The sequence below is a fragment of the Odontesthes bonariensis genome, chromosome 2 (genome assembly GCF_027942865.1).
Source record: "Odontesthes bonariensis isolate fOdoBon6 chromosome 2, fOdoBon6.hap1, whole genome shotgun sequence".
Lineage (NCBI taxonomy): Eukaryota > Metazoa > Chordata > Actinopteri > Atheriniformes > Atherinopsidae > Odontesthes > Odontesthes bonariensis.
The window spans coordinates 780,165-802,470 of record NC_134507.1 but is presented as its reverse complement, the minus strand read 5'-3'; the positions used below and the strand labels follow the sequence as shown (position 1 = coordinate 802,470).

Genomic DNA, 22,306 nt, shown 5'->3' with positions numbered 1-22,306 from the left:
GACTGTTTATTTGTGAGTTTTTCCACCATAGCAAACAGAGTTGTTGACATTCTTCTGAATGATTTCAGATGAATGCAGCCGGCCGTGCACAGCCCGTTGGTAGAACTGCGCAGGCTTTCTTTGTACAGCTCAGAGTGGATCTGAAGCTCTGTTTTCCTCCACTCACCTTCAGCTCTCCTGCGTTCTCTGCTCAGGTTTGTGACCGTAGTGCTGTTTCTCTACGAGCTTTTCTGTTCGCTCAAGGTGCAACGGCTTCCATTACATTCAACATTTTTAAGTTGAAATGATCCAGCAGCCCTTCAGCCGACTCTGCGCTGGTGACAGAGCTGTGGCTCATTGATGTTCCTCTTCTTAACCGAGAAGCTTCTTCAATAAATCAAATAAAATACAAAAATGGGCAGAAAAGGGTTCAACAAAAAGCTTATTTCTGAAATTATGAATAAAGAGAAAAAATCATTTCAAGGTAAACACAAGAAACGTGCTAAAGAAAAATAATAAAAATAAATTAAAGTGAATCAGCCCATTAATTAAACATTAATTAAACATTAATAATGTATATATTTTAAATATGAACGAGTCTTTTTATAGTTTGGAATTATTTTATTAAACACAGAAACATCTGTTCAGTCTTTAAATCAGAACCAGTTCTCAAAGTTCTGCAGTTCGGTTCTGAAACAGAAGATTCATCAGCAGAATGAGCCGACGGTACCGAGGCCCGGTTCTGTCCCCCGGTTCTGTCCCCCGATTCTGTCCCCCGATTCTGTCCCCCGATTCTGTCCCCCGATTCTGTCCCCCGCTTCAGACGGAACTGGGCCGGAAAACGGGACCTGAAGGTTTAAAATGTTTTCATACGAGCGGACCCGCTCAGAACCAGAACCTCTCATCGGTTTGGACCAGAATCTGAGGAGAGGAGGTCCGTCTGACCCGTTTCCAGGAACCGAACGGTTCCGTCTGCAGGCGGCTCCAACAGGAAACGTGTGGACTCCCAGAACAGAACAGGACTTTTCCTTCAGAGTTCTGCTTCTGACGGGCCTGTTGTGGGCAGAACCAGGTCAGAACCAGGTCAGAACCAGGTCAGAACCAGGTCAGAACCAGGTCAGAACCGGGTCAGAACCGGGACAGAACCGGGTCAGAACCGGGACAGAACCAGGTCAGAACCAGGTCAGAACCAGGTCAGAACCAGGTCAGAACCGGGACAGAACCGGGTCAGAACCGGGACAGAACCAGCCGCTTCATCGATGTTTTGGCACAAACATCAGAACAAACCCGGAGACGTGTGAGTGTTTCCAGCCGGCGGACTGGTTCTAGTTCTGGCTCTGGTTCTGTCTCTGGTTCTGGTTCTTGGTTCTGGTTCTGGTCCTGGTCCTGGTTCTGGCTCTGGCTCTGGCTCTGGTCCTGGTTCTGGATCAGGGTCTCCTCAGGGACTGGATGTAGTGGAAGGTGGCCCCCAGGGCCCAGCTGGTCTCCACCTGGTTGATGGTCCTCGCCAGCTGCGACACACAGACGCAGTCAGAACCAACCGACCCAAACGGGCCGGAGAACTGGCGGGTTCGGACTCACCCTGAGCTGTTTGTGGGGGGGGAACCCGAGCTCCCGCAGCAGAACCGAGATGTAGACCAGGTCCAGGCAGAGGAAGGGGTTCTGGGGAGGCCCGCCGGTCAGCCCGCTGCACACTAAAGGAAACAAACGGGTCAGAACCGGGTCAGAACCAACCAGTCACAAGCTGATGATCCACCTGGTTCACATGAAGACTACAAAGACCATAAAGACTTTTCTGTTTGGGGCCTATCGGTGCAGTTCGGACGTCGGCCACCGGGCGGCGCCATCTCACCTCTTTTAGCTGCTTCGGTGTAGTCGGACACTCTGATGCTTCCTTCTTTCTTCTGGTCTGAAGACAGAGAGCAGAAACAGGTCAGATCACTGAGCAGGGGCCACTTTCATCCTCCCAGGGGCCTCATTTATCCATATTTATCCTCTCAGGGGCCACATTTATCCATATTTATCCTCTCAGGGGCCTCATTTATCCACATTTATCCTCCCAGGGGCCACATTTATCCATATTTATCCTCTCAGGGGCCACATTTATCCACATTTATCCTCCCAGGGGCCACATTTATCCTCTCAGGGGCCACATTTATCCACATTTATCCTCCCAGGGGCCACATTTATCCATATTTATCCTCTCAGGGGCCACATTTATCCACATTTATCCTCCCAGGGGCCACATTTATCCACATTTATCCTCCCAGGGGCCACATTTATCCACATTTATCCTCCCAGGGGCCACATTTATCCATATTTATCCTCTCAGGGGCCACATTTATCCACATTTATCCTCTCAGGGGCCACATTTATCCATATTTATCCTCCCAGGGGCCACATTTATCCACATTTATCCTCCCAGGGGCCTCATTTATCCATATTTATCCTCCCAGGGGCCACTTTCATCCTCTCAGGGGCCACATTTATCCTCCCAGGGGCCTCATTTATCCATATTTATCCTCCCAGGGGCCACATTTATCCACATTTATCCTCCCAGGGGCCACATTTATCCACATTAATCCTCTCAGGGGCCACATTTATCCTCCCAGGGGCCACACTGGATCCTGTCTTGGAGCTGCAGAATAAACTCGTCTTTGAAAGGTTTCGTACCGATGACTCCGAGGTCGACGGCGCGGTCGTAGTAGAAGGAGAAGGCGTAGAAGTCCACGCCCTCCACCTCGGACGCCCTCGCCACCTTCCTGTACAGAACCTTCTCCACTTTGGTGACGCACGCCTCGTACGCCGGCTCGCCTGAAACACAAGCACCGGGTTCCTGCCTGCTCCTGCTGCATCATGGGTAACCACACAGCCAGCCAATCAGATGCTCTTACCTGCTTTCTGCCCTCTGACGGTGTAGAAGACGTCGGCGTGCTCCCACCTGCCCGAGAACTCCGGGGGGAGGCAGGGGCTGACCAGCTCGGTGCTGCCCCCTACTGCACGCACACAGTATTACACAGTATTCTGGATTTTAACTTGTTTTCATGTCCCACAGACACAGAAAAGCAGCCGAAAACACAACAAAACGAAATGTTTTAACAGCTTCTAAAGGAACTGAATTAAAGAATCATCAAACCTAAATTATTTCTATAAACTCTGAAAGTTTCTAACACATAAATGATGTAAAACTGAGAGTAAATAATTCCCTTTTCATCTTTCTCCAAACGATTTGCTGTTTTTCTAAAAAAATAAAGCTGCAGAAAAAGCATCTGAAATAATGAAAAATAAACTTCAGTTTAACCTTTATGGTTAAATGTACAAATCTGTTCTTATTTAGTTTACTGATGTTTATTATTATTTAATCTACTCTTCATACTGTAGATTTGTTTATAGCTGATGTTTATACTCTATTTTTATTCTATTTGCTTGTTTTTCCTTTAATTGTTCACATAACTTTTATACTGTACGCTGTCGCAACACAATCATTTCCCAAATTGGGATGAATAAAGTATTTATCTATCTGTCAGTTAAACTGAGCAGCGTGTTTGGTGTTAAAAAGATGCGGGCGGAGCTAACGCTGACACTCGCATTGTTCTGAATCTGAGGCTGCAGGTATAAAGACGAGGGGAATCGGAGCTCCTCTCGGCTGCTTAAACAGAAAGAAACACAGTCTGCCGGTCAACAATCAGGACGCAGAGAGGATCTGAGCTGCAGCTTCTTACAGAAGCTAAACCGCAGCAACAGCTGGCAGGCAAGGAATTAATCTTGCAGTGTGTTATTAAAAGATTAGATAATGGCTTATTTATCTGGTGGGGGGGTGGGGCGGGGGCATAAAAGGCAGAGATGAAAGCCAACTGAAAAACAAGAAAAAATAAAAATGAGGGTCAGGTACGTACGGGGCGCGGCGTCCACGCCTCCTAGGATGGCGAGCCGGGCCGACATCAGGCCCAGACCCAGATAACTGCAGAGAGACGAGTTACAGGAAGTTAAGAGCTAATTAGAACCGGAAATATGAGTCCAAACAGAACCTGAAACACATGTTTTAAGTGGTTTCGCATGATCCATGTAGACCGTTAGTGTAGATGGTGAGTGTGTCCCAAACCGCCTACTACTCATACCAACTTTAACTTTTTTAAGTTCCCGGATGCATACTAGATTCTCCTAAATGTTGGGTATGCATCATGAGGTTACTACTCATACTCAAACTACCCAAGATGCAACGTAACGTGACGTCGCCGATCGTCATTTCCTGTCAAAACGGCAGTTTCAAGCTAGCTACAACGAGGGTAGGTTCACTTCCTGTTTTCAAAACAAAAGCACCAATTGTATCGTAATGGCTTTCCCTGTGATAAAAGGCAACGGGTGTTTTATTTTGTGAAAATAACCGGAAGTGCGTTAGCTCACTGCGGCTAGCTTTAGTAGCGCCGAATTCGTGGGAACAAAATTGTAAACAGCCGGTATTTTGTCAGGTTTTCAACACGTTGGGGATCTAAACGACTACTTTCTCACCTGAAAATGTTTCAAATGTTGCTAAAGTTTACAGAGTTTAGAGCTTAAGAGAAATCAGCTTCAGGCCGGCTGATTTCAGCTCGGGCAGGAGCCAAATGCATTGTGGGTAAACACTCTGCATACTGTCTGATCGATGAGTATGTAGTATGTAGTATGCAGTATGTAGTATGTAGTATGCAGTATGTAGTATGCAGTATGCAGTATGTAGTATGCAGTATGCAGTATGTAGTATGTAGTATGCAGTATGTAGTATGCAGTATGTAGTATGTAGTATGTAGTATGTAGTATGCAGTATGTAGTATGTAGTATGCAGTATGCAGTATGCAGTATGTAGTATGTAGTATGCAGTATGCAGTATGTAGTATGCAGTATGTAGTATGCAGTATGTAGTATGTAGTATGCAGTATGTAGTATGCAGTATGTAGTATGTAGTATGTAGTATGCAGTATGTAGTATGCAGTATGCAGTATGTAGTATGCAGTATGTAGTATGCAGTATGCAGTATGTAGTATGCAGTATGCAGTATGTAGTATGTAGTATGTAGTATGCAGTATGTAATATGCAGTATGTAGTATGTAGTATGCAGTATGCAGTATGTAGTATGTAGTATGCAGTATGTAGTATGCAGTATGCAGTATGTAGTATGCAGTATGTAGTATGTAGTATGCAGTATGTAGTATGTAGTATGTAGTATGCAGTATGTAGTATGCAGTATGCAGTATGTAGTATGCAGTATGCAGTATGTAGTATGTAGTATGCAGTATGTAGTATGCAGTATGCAGTATGTAGTATGTAGTATGTAGTATGCAGTATGTAGTATGCAGTATGCAGTATGTAGTATGCAGTATGTAGTATGCAGTATGTAGTATGTAGTATGTAGTATGCAGTATGTAGTATGCAGTATGCAGTATGTAGTATGTAGTATGTAGTATGCAGTATGTAGTATGCAGTATGCAGTATGTAGTATGCAGTATGTAGTATGCAGTATGTAGTATGCAGTATGTAGTATGCAGTATGTAGTATGTAGTATGCAGTATGTAGTATGCAGTATGTAGTATGTAGTATGCAGTATGTAATATGCAGTATGTAGTATGTAGTATGCAGTATGTAGTATGCAGTATGTAGTATGCAGTATGTAGTATGCAGTATGTAGTATGCAGTATGTAGTATGTAGTATGCAGTATGTAGTATGCAGTATGTAGTATGTAGTATGTAGTATGCAGTATGTAATATGCAGTATGTAGTATGTAGTATGCAGTATGTAGTATGCAGTATGTAGTATGCAGTATGCAGTATGTAGTATGTAGTATGCAGTATGTAGTATGTAGTATGTAGTATGTAATATGCAGTATGTAGTATGTAGTATGCAGTATGCAGTATGTAGTATGTAGTATGCAGTATGTAGTATGCAGTATGTAGTATGCAGTATGTAGTATGCAGTATGTAGTATGTAGTATGCAGTATGTAGTATGTAGTATGTAGTATGCAGTATGTAGTATGCAGTATGTAGTATGCAGTATGTAGTATGCAGTATGTAGTATGTAGTATGTAGTATGCAGTATGTAGTATGTAGTATGTAGTATGCAGTATGTAGTATGTAGTATGCAGTATGTAGTATGCAGTATGTAGTATGCAGTATGTAGTATGTAGTATGCAGTATGTAGTATGTAGTATGTAATATGCAGTATGTAGTATGTAGTATGCAGTATGCAGTATGTAGTATGTAGTATGCAGTATGTAGTATGCAGTATGTAGTATGCAGTATGCAGTATGCAGTATGTAGTATGTAGTATGTAGTATGTAGTATGCAGTATGTAGTATGTAGTATGCAGTATGTAGTATGTAGTATGCAGTATGCAGTATGCAGTATGCAGTATGCAGTATGTAGTATGCAGTATGCAGTATGTAGTATGCAGTATGCAGTATGTAGTATGCAGTATGCAGTATGTAGTATGTAGTATGCGGTTTTCGAACACAGACCGTTAGTGTAGACGGTGAGTGTGCGTACCTGTGAGTGTAGACTGTGTGTGTGATGTTGAACATCTGGAAGGACCTGATGTAGTCGATGGGCGACATCTGGATGGTTTTCTGTACAAAACAAAGCAACATCAGTCCTGTAGATGGACTTATGGTAACCAATGTGATTTTAACCGGAGGCCCGTTCACACCAGGCATTAATGATCCAATCACATGTGGACGGCTCTGAGTTCAGGTCTGAATGTTTGCATATTAAGGTAACATATTCAGCCCTTTATATCAATTTCACACAATTTTCTGGGGTCTTACTGAGATGTTTGAGACAGGCTTTGGTTAAAAAACTTGTTGGTTTAAGCACAGCGACTCAAGAATTCAGCAGGACGTTGGTGAAGGGTTAGCTTCTGTCCTGCTGCTGTGGAGAGTTACGCTGTGTTTTCCTATGTTAGCTGCGTTTACCTGCGTTAGCTGCGTTTAGCTGCGTTAGCTGTGTTTACCTGTGTTAGCTGCGTTAGCTGTGTTTACCTGCTTTAGCTGCGTTTACCTGCGTTTACCTGCGTTAGCTGCGTTTACGTACATTAGCTGTGTTTACGTACTTTAGCTGTGTTTACGTACGTTAGCTGCGTTAGCTGCGTTTACGTAGGTTAGCAGTGATGGACCAAGCCGGAGATGTCCACACCGTAACTCGTAGTAATGCATGTGCACCGTTAATTACTGCGCTAAGCTGTTAGCGTTAGCTGCTGCTAAAGGAACAGCAAGAACTCCTTAGAAGCTGGTGTACGTCACCTTCATTAGCTAAGCTGTTAGCGTTAGCTGCTGCTAAAGGAGAAAATAACTCAATAAATAAACCATGAGGAGTTATTTCTCAGATACTTCCATTTCCCTGCTGTCATGTTTTTTTTACACTGAGATATAAAGAACCCAAAATATAACTTTTATATCCAGTTTTAAGTATTTTTCTAAAAATGTGTCTGTTTTCTGTTCTACCTAATCTATTTAACTTTAGTATCTGCTGCATGTTTCAGCTGAGAAGCTCATAGTTTACAGAACGGTGGGTCATGATTAGGGTTGCCAACCGTCCCTTGAAAAACGGAATCTAGGTATTTAGAAACAACAGCACTTTGTCCCGTATTACTGTGAGAGTCTAAAAATAGTCAGTATCATGACAATGGAAATGAATAACGAGTTTATATGAAAATGTACGGTAAACTTGTTCCCAGGCCCTGTCCTGCTCTGTGACCAATGAGCTGACAGCATATTCACACCCGAGAATACGCTGTCAGCTCATTGGTCGAGGAGGTTCTGTTGCTCGCGGAGAAGATAGCGGAAGACAACAAGGCAGCAGCATGGGACAGTAAGCAGACAGCTTTAAGCAGTGCTGGACAAAGTACTCAACTCCAGTACTTGAGTTAAAGTATTAACACTCATGGTCAAATCTTACTCAACTACAAGTTCAAATACTGAAGAACTTACTTTTAAAAATACTTAAGTATTCAAAAGTATAAAGTACATTTTCTAATATCAGTACATTCCTGAATTGTTTTCTGAATGCTTTTACAGAACCATGTAACTCTCTGAAACCACTTAATGTAGACTTTTTGCACCACACTGCTACAGAATAACAACAGCACGGCAGCTCTGAGCTAACAGCTAACAGCTCTGAGCTAACAGCTAACAGCTCTGAGCTAACAACTAACAGCTCTGAGCTAACAGCTCTGAGCTAACAGCTAACAGCTCTGAGCTAACAACTAACAGCTCTGAGCTAACAGCTCTGAGCTAACAGCTAACAGCTCTGAGCTAACAACTAACAGCTCTGAGCTAACAGCTCTGAGCTAACAGCTAACAGCTCTGAGCTAACAGCTCTGAGCTAACAGCTCTGAGCTAACAGCTAACAGCTCTGAGCTAACAGCTAACAGTGCAACAGTACGCGTTCATTCATTCATTGGTTGTAAAGTATCGGTGAAATAAAGACAGATAACGCCTTATTTAGAGGCTGTACTGTCTAAATATCTTCCGAAGGACGCCGACTTTCACCAAACTGTTATCGGTGAGTAGATGAACGTATTTTATGCCAGAAATAAGGTCCAGGTTTAAAAAAAAAAAAAAAAAGAACTCCTTTAAGAAAGATAATTATTTTATTCAGTTAATTTTGGTATTTTGTATTAAAGTGAATTCCTGGATAATACTTTGTTTCACATGTGTTCATGTCACTCAAAAAATATGCATCAAATTCAATGCAGGTTCGAGTTAAATAGTTTAAAAAATATTTTCGCTCAATAAAAAAGGGCTAAAAAAGTCACCAGGCCAGGAAGGGGGGGGGCAGTCGGGTCGGCCGGCCCGACTAATGAGGGGTCCCTGTTTTATTTCATGATGCCATTTATTTAGGTTTCTGTCTTTTCTTTTACTGAAAAGACCCCCGTAAACTTCCTGGTTGGTCAGACCCCCCCCCCCCCCCAGCCTGACCCACATTAGACCCTCCTCCCCCCGGCTGATGTTTGTTGGGGATTACAGCAGCATTTACAGATTACAGCCTCTAAGATGGAGCCATCCTGGTAGTTTGAGGAGATTTTCCTCCCTGAGTCTTCATCACTCTCACCCCCCCCCCCCCCCCCCCCCCCCCCCCCATCCTCACCTCGTCATCAGGGCTGAAGGTGATCTGAGTCGACCCGCCGCCCAGATCCAGCATCCCCACGGTGGGCGAGTCGGAGCCATGAAGACCACCTGAAACAGGGGGGGGGGGGCACAGAGTGAATAATCCAATAACAGCTTCATTCATCTGCTCTGAAACACACCAAACATCACAACACATCCTTTCCCTCTGAAAACATGGCACAAAAACACGGCTTTAACGAGTGTTTAACGAGTGTGTGTGCTGCTGGGACTTCTGTCTTTGTGAGGACCTCCGAGCCGGTTTCACTGCAGCACTAATGCTAATGCTAATGCTAATGCTCACACACAGCGTTACTGTCACCTGACCACAGGTGGGTCATAACCAGTTACATTTACTGGAGTAAGTTTTTGAAATAATTATACTTCTGGGAGTAGTTTTTTTTTAATTATTATTTTTTGGGGCTTTTTATGCCTTTATTATATCGGACAGTGTGGAGCAGGGGAGTCAAACTCAATGCACCGGGGGCCAAAATTCAAAACACACTTTAGGTCGCGGGCCGAACAGAATAAACATTTATTGAACACACTAAAACTAAATGGTTTTTTTAACATAAATATGAATAAAAACAGACAGGAATGTTATTCTGGAATAAATAAACTTAAACTTTAAATAACTTAAAATATCTTGCTCTCCATAAAAATATATTCACTCAAAATTATACAAGTTAGAAATATGAACATGCTGCAAAACAAAACCTGGAAATGTAAATAAAATTTGGGCTTTTCAGCAATAACAAATAACGAATCAAAACATTCAGTTTTCTTCGCTTTTATGCCATTTTATCAGAGCTGGATGCATTATGGGATCTGTAGTTTATTGCTTTTGGACCCTCAACTAGGTACATATAGGTACCTTTAGGTCCAATAATTAACCCTAAGGGGTACATTAGTATAGATTGTACCTCAGGGGACATAAAAGGACTCGTACTGTATCCCTATTTCTGAGACTGTACCCACTACGCCACAGACCGCCCCCTAGGAGTAGTTTTAAATCTCTATGCTTTTTACTTTTCCTTGAGTAGATGTGTGCAGCAGAAACTGTCCTCTTACTCCGCTACATTAGGCTACAATGAGCTGGTTACTTCTCTTCTTACCTCTTTGGTATTCTACGCCTCATTATTTTTATCATTTTAATGTTTTATTCTGACAGAGAGAGAGACTTCCGCCAAAGGCTCTACCACCTGACTGTGTTCCACCAATCAGACGCAGCCGTGCAGTCTGGTCACGTGACCGTACTCGATCTCAGCGGCGGGACGGGTTAGCTTTAGCATTAGCAGTCGTAGCAAACAAACAAAGAAACAGATGAAAAATGTCAGAACCAACGGTGGGAAATGAAGACGCAGACGAGGCCTCATACTGAAAGCATGTTTAGCTTACAAAGAGTGAGAAACAGCAGCTACATTATGTGTCTTCTGTGGCAACCAAAACAAACGCACATTTCAGCAGAAACTCAACATCTAACTTGAGGAAACATGTAGCGCTAAGTTTCCTAAACTCGTTTTTTCCCCCCATGGATAGGTGAATGTTTGTTTTTTAGGTTACATATGGGTTACATATGTTTTACACATTTCCTAAGTCTCTTATTTTTTTTATTGAAGTTCTTGGATTTACCTGGATTATTTTAATTTGAGATATTATGTGATTAATGAATTCATTTTAATTTATTTGATCAATGGGATGAAGTCTAATTTGCCTAAAGATGATTATTTAGTATTTTTGTCTGTCTGTCTTAAGGTCTGATTTATTTGTTAACACAAGCATTCAATCAGAGAGGTGTCGGTGTGTTAAGGCCCTGTCACACTGTTGCGTATGGCACTAGCGTATGCCAGCGTATGAAAATTATCACTCATACGCTGACATACGCTGAGGCAGAAATACATTTTTGAACATGCTCAAAACTTTTGTGCGTATGGTTAACACGCTTGGCATACGCTGAATACGCTAGAGGTACGTTACTGATAGGTCGAGAACGCTGGACATAAGTTGCCATACGTTGGCATGAAGGTGTACCGTACAGCTAGCGTATTATAGCCTCCGCCCGTCTGACATATCTGAGGCAACCGACGATTCACGGGAGCGGTCAGGAGGAGGAGTTGGGGATCTTGATCGCTCAGAAGCACGTAACTCATCAGCCGCAGGTGCATCAGGCATTACAGCAGGTTCGGGTGAGAATGATTCTTGTGTTTTTTTGCCTTTTCCTCGGCCCAGGGCCCGGGCAAATGATGATTGCTTCTTGGGAGGCATGATCGAGATGAAAGTCTCGAGAGATGTTGATAGCGCGTCGTCTACTGCAATAAAGGAGCAATGTGGAAAGGCTGCTGATGTAGGCGCGTTGAAACGTACACTGGGCATGCGCAGTTCATACGCTACTCACAGGTTCAATACGGTAAGTATACGCACAATTCTTTATTTTCAAGGACTTTTCGTGCGTGTGAAAATTATATTATTAATTTTCATACGCAACTCATACGCTTCTCTCATACGCAGCAGTGCGACAGGGCCTTTGGCTCCTTACCTGTGAGGAAGTTGATGGTGATCCAAGCAGAGATACCTGGTGAGAGGAGACAAAAACGTCACATGATCACAGCTGCTGTGAGGAGGAAGCAGATGTTCATCTACAGCCTGAATCAGGAGCCCCACACATACAAGGGTTCCTACATTTCCAACATATTTCATGTTTTTTCTCATCAGCTTCATTTAATTTGTTCATAAGCATCAATTTTTACATTTCAGACCCGCAACGCATTCCAGTGAAAGTTGGAGTTTAGGACTAATAATCAGGTCAGAAGGATATTTATGTGATTTCCAACAGGTGATTCAGAAAGCTGCAGCTTCCTGGAGAGGACCCTGGGGGTCCTTCTCCTCTGAGGGGAAGCTGCAGCTTCCTGGAGAGGACCCTGGGGGTCCTCCTCCTCTGAGGGGACGCTGCAGCTTCCTGGAGAGGACCCTGGGGGTCCTTCTCCTCTGAGGGGACGCTGCAGCTTCCTGGAGAGGACCCTGGGGGTCCTTCTCCTCTGAGGGGAAGCTGCAGCTTCCTGGAGAGGACCCTGGGGGTCCTTCTCCTCTGAGGGGAAGGTGCAGCTTCCTGGAGAGGACCCTGGGGGTCCTTCTCCTCTGAGGGGAAGCTGCAGCTTCCTGGAGAGGACCCTGGGGGTCCTTCTCCTCTGAGGGGAAGCTGCAGCTTCCTGGAGAGGACCCTGGGGGTCCTTCTCCTCTGAGGGGAAGGTGCAGCTTCCTGGAGAGGACCCTGGGGGTCCTTCTCCTCTGAGGGGAAGCTGCAGCTTCCTGGAGAGGACCCTGGGAGTCCTTCTTACGCTGACGGGAGTCTCTGAGATCCAGATGTGAGCGCCTGAGGCCAGCTGCCCCCCCCCCCGGCCTCTGCTGGCTGCTGGAGGCCTGCAGCATCACATGTTGCTCGCCCTGTATGGACATGAAGCTCGCCCGCAGATAATCCAATCCTTTTAAAGTAGTTCATACAAGCAATTATGGCCATGTGGGATAATGTCCCACTTAATCTTGAGGGGGGGAGGAGGCCGATTATCCCTGCTGTTTATTCCTGAGGCTGAAATGTTTTCTCCTTCTCTGTGAGTGGGATCAGCTCGTTACGCCGCACACCCACAGAAACGTCTCTTAATGACACCGAATTATCTCTTTACTGCACTTCTTCCCGGGCCACTAATGGACCGATTCCTCGCGCTGCGCCGCGACTCTAAACTGCCCCTCAGAAGTCTAACCGGATTCCATCGGCCTTATTATCTGCCGTTCTTGCCGGGATGCTTATCCCCCGGCCCAGATTACCCTCCGCCGGCCCCGACACGGGCGACTTATTGTTAATGGAGATCTCTGAGTGGTTACTGGGAGGCGGCCGGGCGCTAAGTGCCGGTGTTTAGCTCCCCGGCCCAAAGCCGACTCTCTCTGTATGTGTATGTTTTGTTTGGAAATTGCTTCTTAGCGTCTCTGCCTCGGGAGTTTTATGGTAAAGCTCCTATGATACAGTTTCTGTCCAGCTCTTAATGATCCACTTCTGCAGGCGGGCGGGGTCAGAGGTCGCCGCTAAAAGGCTCTAATGCTCGCAGCCGAGCACAAATATTCTGCAACAGACACTAATGTCTCTGAGCTGACCTGGATACTCAGAGCCTCAGCTCCTGCTTCTCACAGGCTCAGGGCTTCTTCGGGCTTCTTCGGGCTTCTTCGGGCTTCAGCATCCCACTGACTGTGTGTCACAGGTTTGGTCAGATCGTCACTCAGGTGAACATCAGGTCACAGCCTGTAACCCCCGTCAGAACTACTCCTGAATCATCTGACAGCAGGAGTTACAGAAAACTCCTAGATTTTAGAAAATACAGTCCTGACCGGCCTCATTCCTTTCTGTTTCCATGGAAACAGGAAACAGGAAGCAGCTGATTCACTGAAACATGTTCCAACATGAACATAAACCCAGAATCTGAGGCAGAACCAGAGTTAGTTCAGTTCTGAGCAGCTTTAAAGTGAATATCTGCAGATGTTTCCATGGTAACAGCTGCAGAGATTCACTGAAACATGTTCCAACATGAACATAAACCCAGAATCTGAGGCAGAACCAGAGTTAGTTCAGTTCTGAGCAGCTTTAAAGTGAATATCTGCAGATGTTTCCATGGTAACAGCTGCAGAGACTCACTGAAACATGTTCCAACATGAACATAAACCCAGAATCTGAGGCAGAACCAGAGTTAGTTCAGTTTCCTCCGCTGTGTTTCCATCAGAATGTGCTCATATTGACTCTCACCGTCTCATCAGCTGGCCGATAACCAAAAATATTAAAGCACCAAACTGAGGCTGTGATCCTGTTAGCGTCTGAGTGGGGAAGCTAACACTCCTCTCTCTGTAATTTAAGGCTAAATCATCCTGTTTTCTGCTCAGCCTCCCCAGGATGTCTTTCTCCTGCTTCATCTCATCTCTAATCCCACAGATTCACAGCCGTCCTTTGGGAAATCAAGGCAGGGCAATTTCATTTATAGAGCACAATTCGTCCACAAGGCAATTCAAAGTGCAAATCAGAGGCGGCCTGAGGATGGACCCACAGTTCATCATCTGACCCACAGTTCATCATCTGACCCACAGTTCATCATCTGATGTGCAGATTAACGGCTGCAGCCACCAGGAGACGCTCACATCCTGTAATCTAATAACTGTAGAGGGATGAGGGGTATCAGGAGGGGCATCAGGAGGGGCATCAGGAGGGGCATCAGGAGGGGCATCAGGAGCCAAAAGCTCCCAGGACGCTGCAGAGGGAGACATTCCGGTTCTGACCCGGCGGGTCTCCCACAGAACATGTAACACCTGGAACTGCAGTCAATATCTGCATCAGACCAGCTGACCCAGTCCAGAACCAACCAGCGGACCCAGTGAATGGGACCCCCTTACCTTCATCAGTTCCATCCATGATGGACACGCTGTCGTCTCTGGACAGGAAGGGAGAATCCTGGAACAGCGCCCTCACCTGGCCACACAGAAAACAGTTTACAGGTAAAACAGTTAACAGGTAAACAGCTGAAGAACCAATGAAATCATTCCCCTTCTAAGTTATTAGAAAAGGAAACATGGTGTGTTCCTGCTTCAGCTTTATTAGAAAAGGAAACATGGTGTGTTCCTGCTTCAGCTTTATTAGAAAAGGAAACATGGTGTGTTCCTGCTTCAGCTTTATTAGAAAAGGAAACATGGTGTGTTCCTGCTTCAGCTTTATTAGAAAAGGGAACATGGTGTGTTTGTGCTTCAGCTTTATTAGAAAAGGAAACATGGTGTGTTCCTGCTTCAGCTTTATTAGAAAAGGAAACATGGTGTGTTCCTGCTTCAGCTTTATTAGAAAAGGAAACATGGTGTGTTTGTGCTTCAGCTTTATTAGAAAAGGAAACATGGTGTGTTCCTGCTTCAGCTGAACATGAAAACATGCCGGCTCATTACACGCTGCAGCGCTGGCGTGTGATTCTGTTTCACGTAATCTCATTTTAATGTCACGTTTAATAAAAATGTAAGCTGCTGAATCAGGTCTGCTTGGATAATAAGAGCAAAGCTTCAGATTAAATCACATTTTGGCTCTGTGTTTTAGTCCTGTTATTACTGATTACTTAAAAATCTAATTTTTTTTATCTGGCTCCCACATGATGATGAAGCTAAACATGATACCGTAGAAGGTCTCAGAGTGGCAAAACATTCAACATGGCTGCCACAAAAGACCAGGATGTGGAGTAAAACTAATTCATGTCATCTAAAACTAAAGGCTGTTAGCATCAACTGTTAGCATCGGCTGTTAGCATCGGCTGTTAGCATCGGCTGTTAGCATCAGCTGGGACCTGAACGACCTCCCCAAGAGTCTGAGCACCAGAGATACTAACATTTATCATTTCTGATATTAAGAAGGAACTCATTCTGAAAGCCTGGATGTCTGGGACTTCAAAGGTCTTCTTCACCTTAACTTCTGACTAATTCTCTCTTTAAGTCAGTTTGAGAGAGACTGAGTCCGTCTGAGTCAGTTTAAGTCAGTTTGAGTCAGTCTAAGTCAGATTAAGTCAGTCTGAATCAGTTAAAGTCAGTTTGAGTCAGTCTGGGTCAATTAAAGTCAGTTTGAGTCAGTCTAAATCAGATTAAGTTAGTCTGAGTCGGTTTGAGTCAGTTTAAGTCGGTTTAAGTCGGTGTGAGTCAGTTTAAGTCAGTTTAAGTCAGATTAAGTTAGTCTGAGTCGGTTTGAGTCAGTTTAAGTCGGTTTAAGTCGGTGTGAGTCAGTTTAAGTCAGTTTAAGTCAGATTAAGTCAGATTAAGTCAGTTAAAGTCAGTTAAAGTCAGTTAAAGTCAGTTAAAGTTAGTTTGTGTCGGTCTGAATCAGTTAAAGTCAGTTTAAGTCAGTTTGAGTCCAGATTAAATCATATTAAGTCAGATTAAGTCAGTTAAAGTCAGTTAGAGTCGGTCTGAGTCAATTAAAGTCAGTTTGAGTCAGTTTAAGTCAGTTTAAATCAGATTAAGTCAGATTAAGTCAGATTAAGTCAGTTAAAGTCAGTTAAAGTTAGTTTGAGTCGGTCTGAGTCAGTTAAAGTCAGTTAAAGTCAGTCTGAGTCAATTAAAGTCAGTTTAAGTCAGATTAAGTTAGTTAAAGTCAGTTAAAGTTAGTTTGAGTCGGTCTGAGTCAGTTAGAGTCGGTCTGAGTCAATTAAAGTCAGTTTGAGTCAGTTTAAGTCAGTTTAAATCAGATTAAGTCAGATTAAGTCAGATTAAGTCAGTTAAAGTCAGTTAAAGTCAGTTTGAGTCGGTCTGAGTCAGTTAAAGTCAGTTAAAGTCAGTCTGAGTCAATTAAAGTCAGTTTAAGTCAGATTAAGTTAGTTAAAGTCAGTTAAAGTCAGTCTGAGTCGGTCTGAGTCAGTTTGAGTCAGTTTAAGTTAGTCTGAGTCAGTTTGAGTCAGTTTGAGTCAGTCTGAGTCAGTCTGAGTCAGTTTGAGTCAGTCTGAGTCAGTCTGAGTCAGTTTGAGTTGGTCTGAGTCAGTTTGAGTCGGTCTAAGTCAGTTTGAGTTAGTCTGAGTCAGTTTGAGTTAGTCTGAGTCAGTTTGAGTCGGTCTAAGTCAGTTTGAGTCGGTCTAAGTCAGTCTGAGTTAGTCTGAGTCAGTCTGAGTCAGTTTGAGTTAGTCTGAGTCAGTTTGAGTTAGTCTGAGTCAGTTTGAGTCAGTTTGAGTCAGTTTGAGTTAGTCTGAGTCAGTTTGAGTTGGTCTGAGTCAGTTTGAGTCGGTCTAAGTCAGTTTGAGTTAGTCTGAGTCAGTTTGAGTTAGTCTGAGTCAGTTTGAGTCGGTTTGAGTTAGTCTGAGTTAGTTTGAGTTAGTCTGAGTCGGTCTGAGTCAGTTTGAGTCGGTCTGAGTCAGTTTGAGTCAGTCTGAGTCAGTTTGAGTTAGTCTGAGTCAGTTTAAGTCAGTTTGAGTCAGTTTGAGTCAGTTTAAGTCAGTTTGAGTCAGTTTGAGTCAGTTTGAGTCAGTTTAAGTTAGTCTGAGTCAGTCTGAGTCAGTTTGAGTTAGTCTGAGTCAGTTTGAGTCGGTCTGAGTCGGTCTAAGTCAGTTTGAGTCAGTCTGAGTCAGTTTGAGTCAGTTTGAGTTAGTCTGAGTCAGTTTGAGTCAGTTTGAGTCAGTTTGAGTCAGTTTAAGTCAGTTTGAGTCAGTTTAAGTTAGTCTGAGTCGGTCTAAGTCAGTTTGAGTTAGTCTGAGTCAGTTTGAGTTAGTCTGAGTCAGTTTGAGTCGGTCTAAGTCAGTTTGAGTCGGTCTAAGTCAGTCTGAGTTAGTCTGAGTCAGTCTGAGTCAGTTTGAGTTAGTCTGAGTCAGTTTGAGTTAGTCTGAGTCGGTCTGAGTCAGTTTGAGTCGGTCTGAGTCAGTTTGAGTCAGTCTGAGTCAGTTTGAGTTAGTCTGAGTCAGTTTAAGTCAGTTTGAGTCAGTTTGAGTCAGTTTGAGTCAGTTTAAGTCAGTTTGAGTCAGTTTGAGTCAGTTTAAGTTAGTCTGAGTCGGTCTGAGTCAGTTTGAGTCAGTCTGAGTCAGTTTGAGTTAGTCTGAGTCAGTTTAAGTCAGTTTGAGTCAGTTTGAGTCAGTTTGAGTCAGTTTAAGTCAGTTTAAGTTAGTCTGAGTCAGTCTGAGTCAGTTTGAGTTAGTCTGAGTCAGTTTGAGTCGGTCTGAGTCGGTCTAAGTCAGTTTGAGTCAGTCTGAGTCAGTTTGAGTCAGTTTGAGTTAGTCTGAGTCAGTTTGAGTCAGTTTGAGTCAGTTTGAGTCAGTTTAAGTCAGTTTGAGTCAGTTTAAGTTAGTCTGAGTCAGTCTGAGTCAGTTTGAGTTAGTCTGAGTCAGTTTGAGTCGGTCTGAGTCAGTCTGAGTCGGTCTGAGTCGGTCTGAGTCGGTCTGAGTCGGTCTGAGTTAGTCTGAGTTAGTCTGAGTCGGTTTGAGTCAGTTTGAGTCGGTCTGAGTCAGTCTGAGTCGGTCTGAGTCGGTCTGAGTTAGTCTGAGTCAGTTTGAGTTAGTCTGAGTCAGATTAAGTTAGTCTGAGTCAGTTTGAGTCGGTCTGAGTCAGTCTGAGTCGGTCTGAGTCAGTCCAAGTCAGATTAAGTTAGTCTGAGTCAGTTTGAGTTAGTCTGAGTCGGTCTGAGTCGGTCTGAGTCAGTTTGAGTCGGTTTGAGTCAGTTTAAGTTGGTTTAAGTCGCTTTGAGTCGGTCTAAGTCAGTCTGCGACTGAGGACAAAGGCAGCAGAGATGAGGACATGTGTAAAAATCAAAGCTTAGAACAGGAGTTTGTCTCACTCGGTCCAGCAGGTGGTCGGCCTTGGCTCCAGGCAGCAGCCGCAGGCCGGCCGTGGCCTTCAGCACCACCGGGGTGCTGGTCCACATGGACGGGGGGACGGTGGACTTGGCCACCTCCAGGAGCTCCTCAACACCTGCGGCACACTGTAGACAAACAGAAGAAGAAGAAGAGCACGATGATGTAGAGTCTATGTTTTCTGTTGGTAATGATCTTAGAGATTGGTCAGTTGTATTTTATTAAATACTTAATTCATCAGTTGCTGATGAATTAAATAATCAGCAGGGTCACTCAATTTCATTTTTTTTTTTTTTATTTATTTATTTTTTAAATCAGGAATAGTTTGTGAGGCTGTTTTACAGCCACTTTAAGTAGGTTGGAGTCAGTTTGAGTCAGTCTGAGTCAGGTTAATTCAGCCAACCCCTGGGCCTCTAGGACCCCTGGGCCCCTCGCACCCCTGGGCCTCTCCGACCCCCGGGCCCCTCGCACCCCTGGGCCTCTCGTACCCCTGGGCCCCTCGTACCCCTGGGCCCCTCGGACCCCTGGGCCTCTAGGACCCCCGGGCCTCTCGCACCCCTGGGCCTCTCGCACCCCTGGGCCCCTCGGACCCCCGGGCCTCTAGGACCCCCGGGCCTTTAGGACCCCTGGGCCCCTCGCACCCCTGGGCCTCTAGGACCCCCGGGCTTCTAGGACCCCCGGGCTTCTAGGACCCCTGGGCCCCTCTGACCCCCGGGCCTCTCGCACCCCTGGGCCCCTCGGACCCCCGGGCCTCTAGGACCCCCGGGCCTCTAGGACCCCCGGGCCTTTAGGACCCCTGGGCCCCTCGCACCCCTGGGCCCTCAGTCTCTTCTGTGCAATGAAAGCAGCAGTCCTACCTTCTGTGGATCATCAGCATACGCCGACAGTCCGGGTTCGATGGCTCTGAAGGTCTCGTGGGCCAGTTTAGGAGCTTCTGCAGCAACACAACCAAACACAGCGAGCTCAGAGTGCGTCTGGAACCGTAAAGAAGGCAACAAATCCCCACATTTATTCAGCGTTATCTCTGACTGACTGACCCTGGACCTGTGCCTACATTTGAGCTGTCATTAAGCTCTTAATAACAATCCCGGTCTGCATAACTAACAGGTGCCGCCATTAGTCCGGTTAGCTCCGATGCTAACAAAGGAGCCAAAACAGCACTCAGCCTGTGGGAGGCGGCTTAGTGGTTAAATGCGATAACGAAGGCATTTGGACGAGCTCGGCAGGAAACTTTCTTTAAGCCTAATAAACCAAAAAGCTCCGAAACACACTAATGAGTTTGTGTCCATGTGAACTGGCAGCAGCAAGCGCCACGGCAGCAGGACTTAAAGGCTCAAAGCTCCTCTTGTCTGTCTCGGTCACAGCTGGTAATTAATGTTTTGGGCCAACATTTGTGGGTTTTAAATACATTAAAAGCAGCTCCGTGAGGTCTGCTTTATAAATATTTAGATGGGCTGAAGAGGTTTAACTTCCAAATATCCTGTTCCACATCCTCTGTGCCACAGAGCGTTCACAAACCAGCGCTTCTGCTAAATTTACTGATTTCTGAATGGAGTTTGGTTCAGTTCACACAATGCTCTTTAAGGCACACTGGAAAAAATGAAAGTCTTACCAAGTATATTTGTCTCATTTGTAGTCAAAATATCTCATTACACTTAATATGAGACACAACTGCCTAACAAGCACCATTTCAGCCACATATAGGGACTTGTTTTAATACAATACATCCTGAATATCTTGTTAAGTGAAAAAGTCTTGAAAACAAATTGTTTTGAGTCGGATTTCATATGAAACAAGCTTTTTTTTTTTACATTTGAAGAGGTTTTTAAGCTAATTTCAAGATCACTTTTATCTCAAAAGTCCTAAATATCACATTTTATTTCAAGAAATCTGGACAAGCCGATTTTCACTAGTTCCATTGGCAGATTTATTTTGCTTATTTCAAGCAAAAACGTCTTTTATTTCCTGTTTTTTTACTTATTTTTGGAGGGGGCATTTTCTCCAGTGCATTCTCAGCTACAACCATCAACAGTTTAAAAACAGTAACTGAAACTTTTATCGTATCTGAGAGACGACAGCGATGAACCAAAATGACACAATGATGGGGACTTCAGTCCTCTGCTGTACCTCTGCTCTCCATCTGGAACTTGAAGATGTGGATTCTGGTTCCGGTGCTGCCGGCGTCGAACATGATGCCGTACTGGAAGCGGAGCCCGTCGGCAGAGGCGGGTTTCTGGCCTCCGGTTCTGTCGGAGCCGGGCCGGAGGTGTGGAGGCAGTCTGTAGGCGGCGGGCTTGGAGGTGAAGTAGTGATGCTTCACGAACATGAGGTAGGTGAGCAGGCAGCCCACAAAGACCAACACTCCGGCCAGCTTTGGTCTCTTCATCGCCGCTCATTTCTGTGCGCAGCCGCGAGAGCTGCCAACCAAAGTCCATTCAAAAACAGTCACATTTAACAACAGACTTCCCTCAACATTCATATCCAAAATAAGATGATTCAGAGCTACAGCTGATCTGCAAAGACTGAGTAAGAAACGACAAAAGAGGATTATTTTCACCAGCAGTTTGATCTGTGACCTCCTTAATGTTTTATTCCCCACAAGGACCACCAAACACCCCACAAGGACCACCAAACACCCCACAAGGACCACCACACACCCCACAAGGACCACCAAACACCCCACAAGGACCACCACACACCCCACAAGGACCACCACACACCCCACAAGGACCACCACACACCCCATAAGGACCACCAAACACAAGGACCACCAAACACCCCACAAGGACCACCAAACACCCCACAAGGACCACCAAACACCCCACAAGGACCACCACACACCCCACAAGGACCACCACACACCCCACAAGGACCACCACACACCCCATAAGGACCACCAAACACAAGGACCACCAAACACCCCACAAGGACCACCAAACACCCCACAAGGACCACCAAACACCCCACAAGGACCACCACACACCCCACAAGGACCACCAAACACCCCACAAGGACCACCACACACCCCATAAGGACCACCAAACACAAGGACCACCAAACACCCCACAAGGACCCACAAGGACCACCACACACCCCACAAGGACCCACAAGGACCACCACACACCCCACACAAACCTCTGGCTCCTCACAGACTAAACACATATCAACAAAATCAGAAATCCACTAAATTATGTTAAATTAGGAGAAATGTGAATGGAGTTTGGTGCGGAAACAAAGCAGATGTAATGCGCCTCTTGTGTGTAGTTAATCTAATTAAGAAGGAGATAAAAACAGCTGAAAACCAACAGCGTTAACACAGAAACAGCAGAAGTTTGAATGGAGTCTGGTGAGTTCTTGAAGAATAAAACCATGGAAGTTTCAGGTGTTTTAACAGCTGAAAGAAACTAAATTAACTAGGTTAGTAAGAGATTAACTAGGTTAGTAAGAGATTAACTAGCAGTGTGTTCACTTACCGAGAAGAAGCCGTCGGCAGCCGACACGTTAACTCAACACTTGGCTCACTTTTCCTCTCATCCTTCAACTGTCAACAATGCGACGCTCACTGATGACGTCAGAGCGTCCGCACGGTGGACGTGGCTGAAACTACGTCAGCACAAACACGGAAGTTATTCCGTTTGGCTCAAAGGAGGCATTCTTCACAACTATTTTATCATTTTTATTTGTTGAAATAAGACGCACTATGTTAAAAATCTGTTATTATGACTCAACTTTGATTGATTGATTGATTTTTATTTTCGAACATGTATAAAAAAGAAAATGTACAAAAGAAAGAAAAAAAGAAAATAAAAAATAATAATAAAAAATTCAATCACATAAAGTGCTAATACATAACAAAACACCACACATTGTTG

General features: G+C 44.7%; 1 protein-coding gene across 2 annotated transcripts; it reads right to left on the bottom strand.

The window, feature by feature from the left end:
* Positions 1 to 593: 593 nt before the first annotated feature.
* Positions 594 to 21,997, bottom strand: entpd6 (ectonucleoside triphosphate diphosphohydrolase 6). 2 transcript variants are annotated; one of them, XM_075473766.1, is made up of 14 exons: positions 21,908 to 21,997; positions 20,562 to 20,851; positions 19,292 to 19,368; positions 18,419 to 18,562; positions 14,536 to 14,611; positions 11,648 to 11,683; positions 9,095 to 9,183; positions 6,497 to 6,576; positions 3,876 to 3,940; positions 2,874 to 2,972; positions 2,653 to 2,793; positions 1,832 to 1,888; positions 1,561 to 1,673; positions 594 to 1,490 (listed from the first exon to the last, which is right to left on the bottom strand). In XM_075473766.1, the coding sequence occupies exons 2-14, from the start codon at positions 20,818 to 20,820 to the stop codon at positions 1,407 to 1,409; spliced, it is 1,320 nt and encodes a 439-aa protein (XP_075329881.1). In that variant the 5' UTR covers positions 20,821 to 20,851; positions 21,908 to 21,997; the 3' UTR covers positions 594 to 1,406. The 2 variants fall into 2 exon arrangements, with proteins under 2 accessions (XP_075329881.1, XP_075329870.1); XM_075473755.1 differs by having other exon boundaries at positions 595 to 1,490; positions 2,874 to 2,975.
* Positions 21,998 to 22,306: the final 309 nt, after the last annotated feature.

Coding starts and splice junctions, on each gene's coding strand:
- entpd6 (XM_075473755.1), bottom strand. CDS start 20,820: ATGAAGAGACCAAAGCTGGCCGGAGTGTTGGTCTTTGTGGGCTGCCTG. Junction 11,684..14,535: donor CATGGATGGAACTGATGAAG/GTAAGGGGGTCC, acceptor TCCTCTCACCAG/GTATCTCTGCTTGGATCACC. Junction 3,941..6,496: donor CACACAGTCTACACTCACAG/GTACGCACACTC, acceptor GTCTCTCTGCAG/TTATCTGGGTCTGGGCCTGA.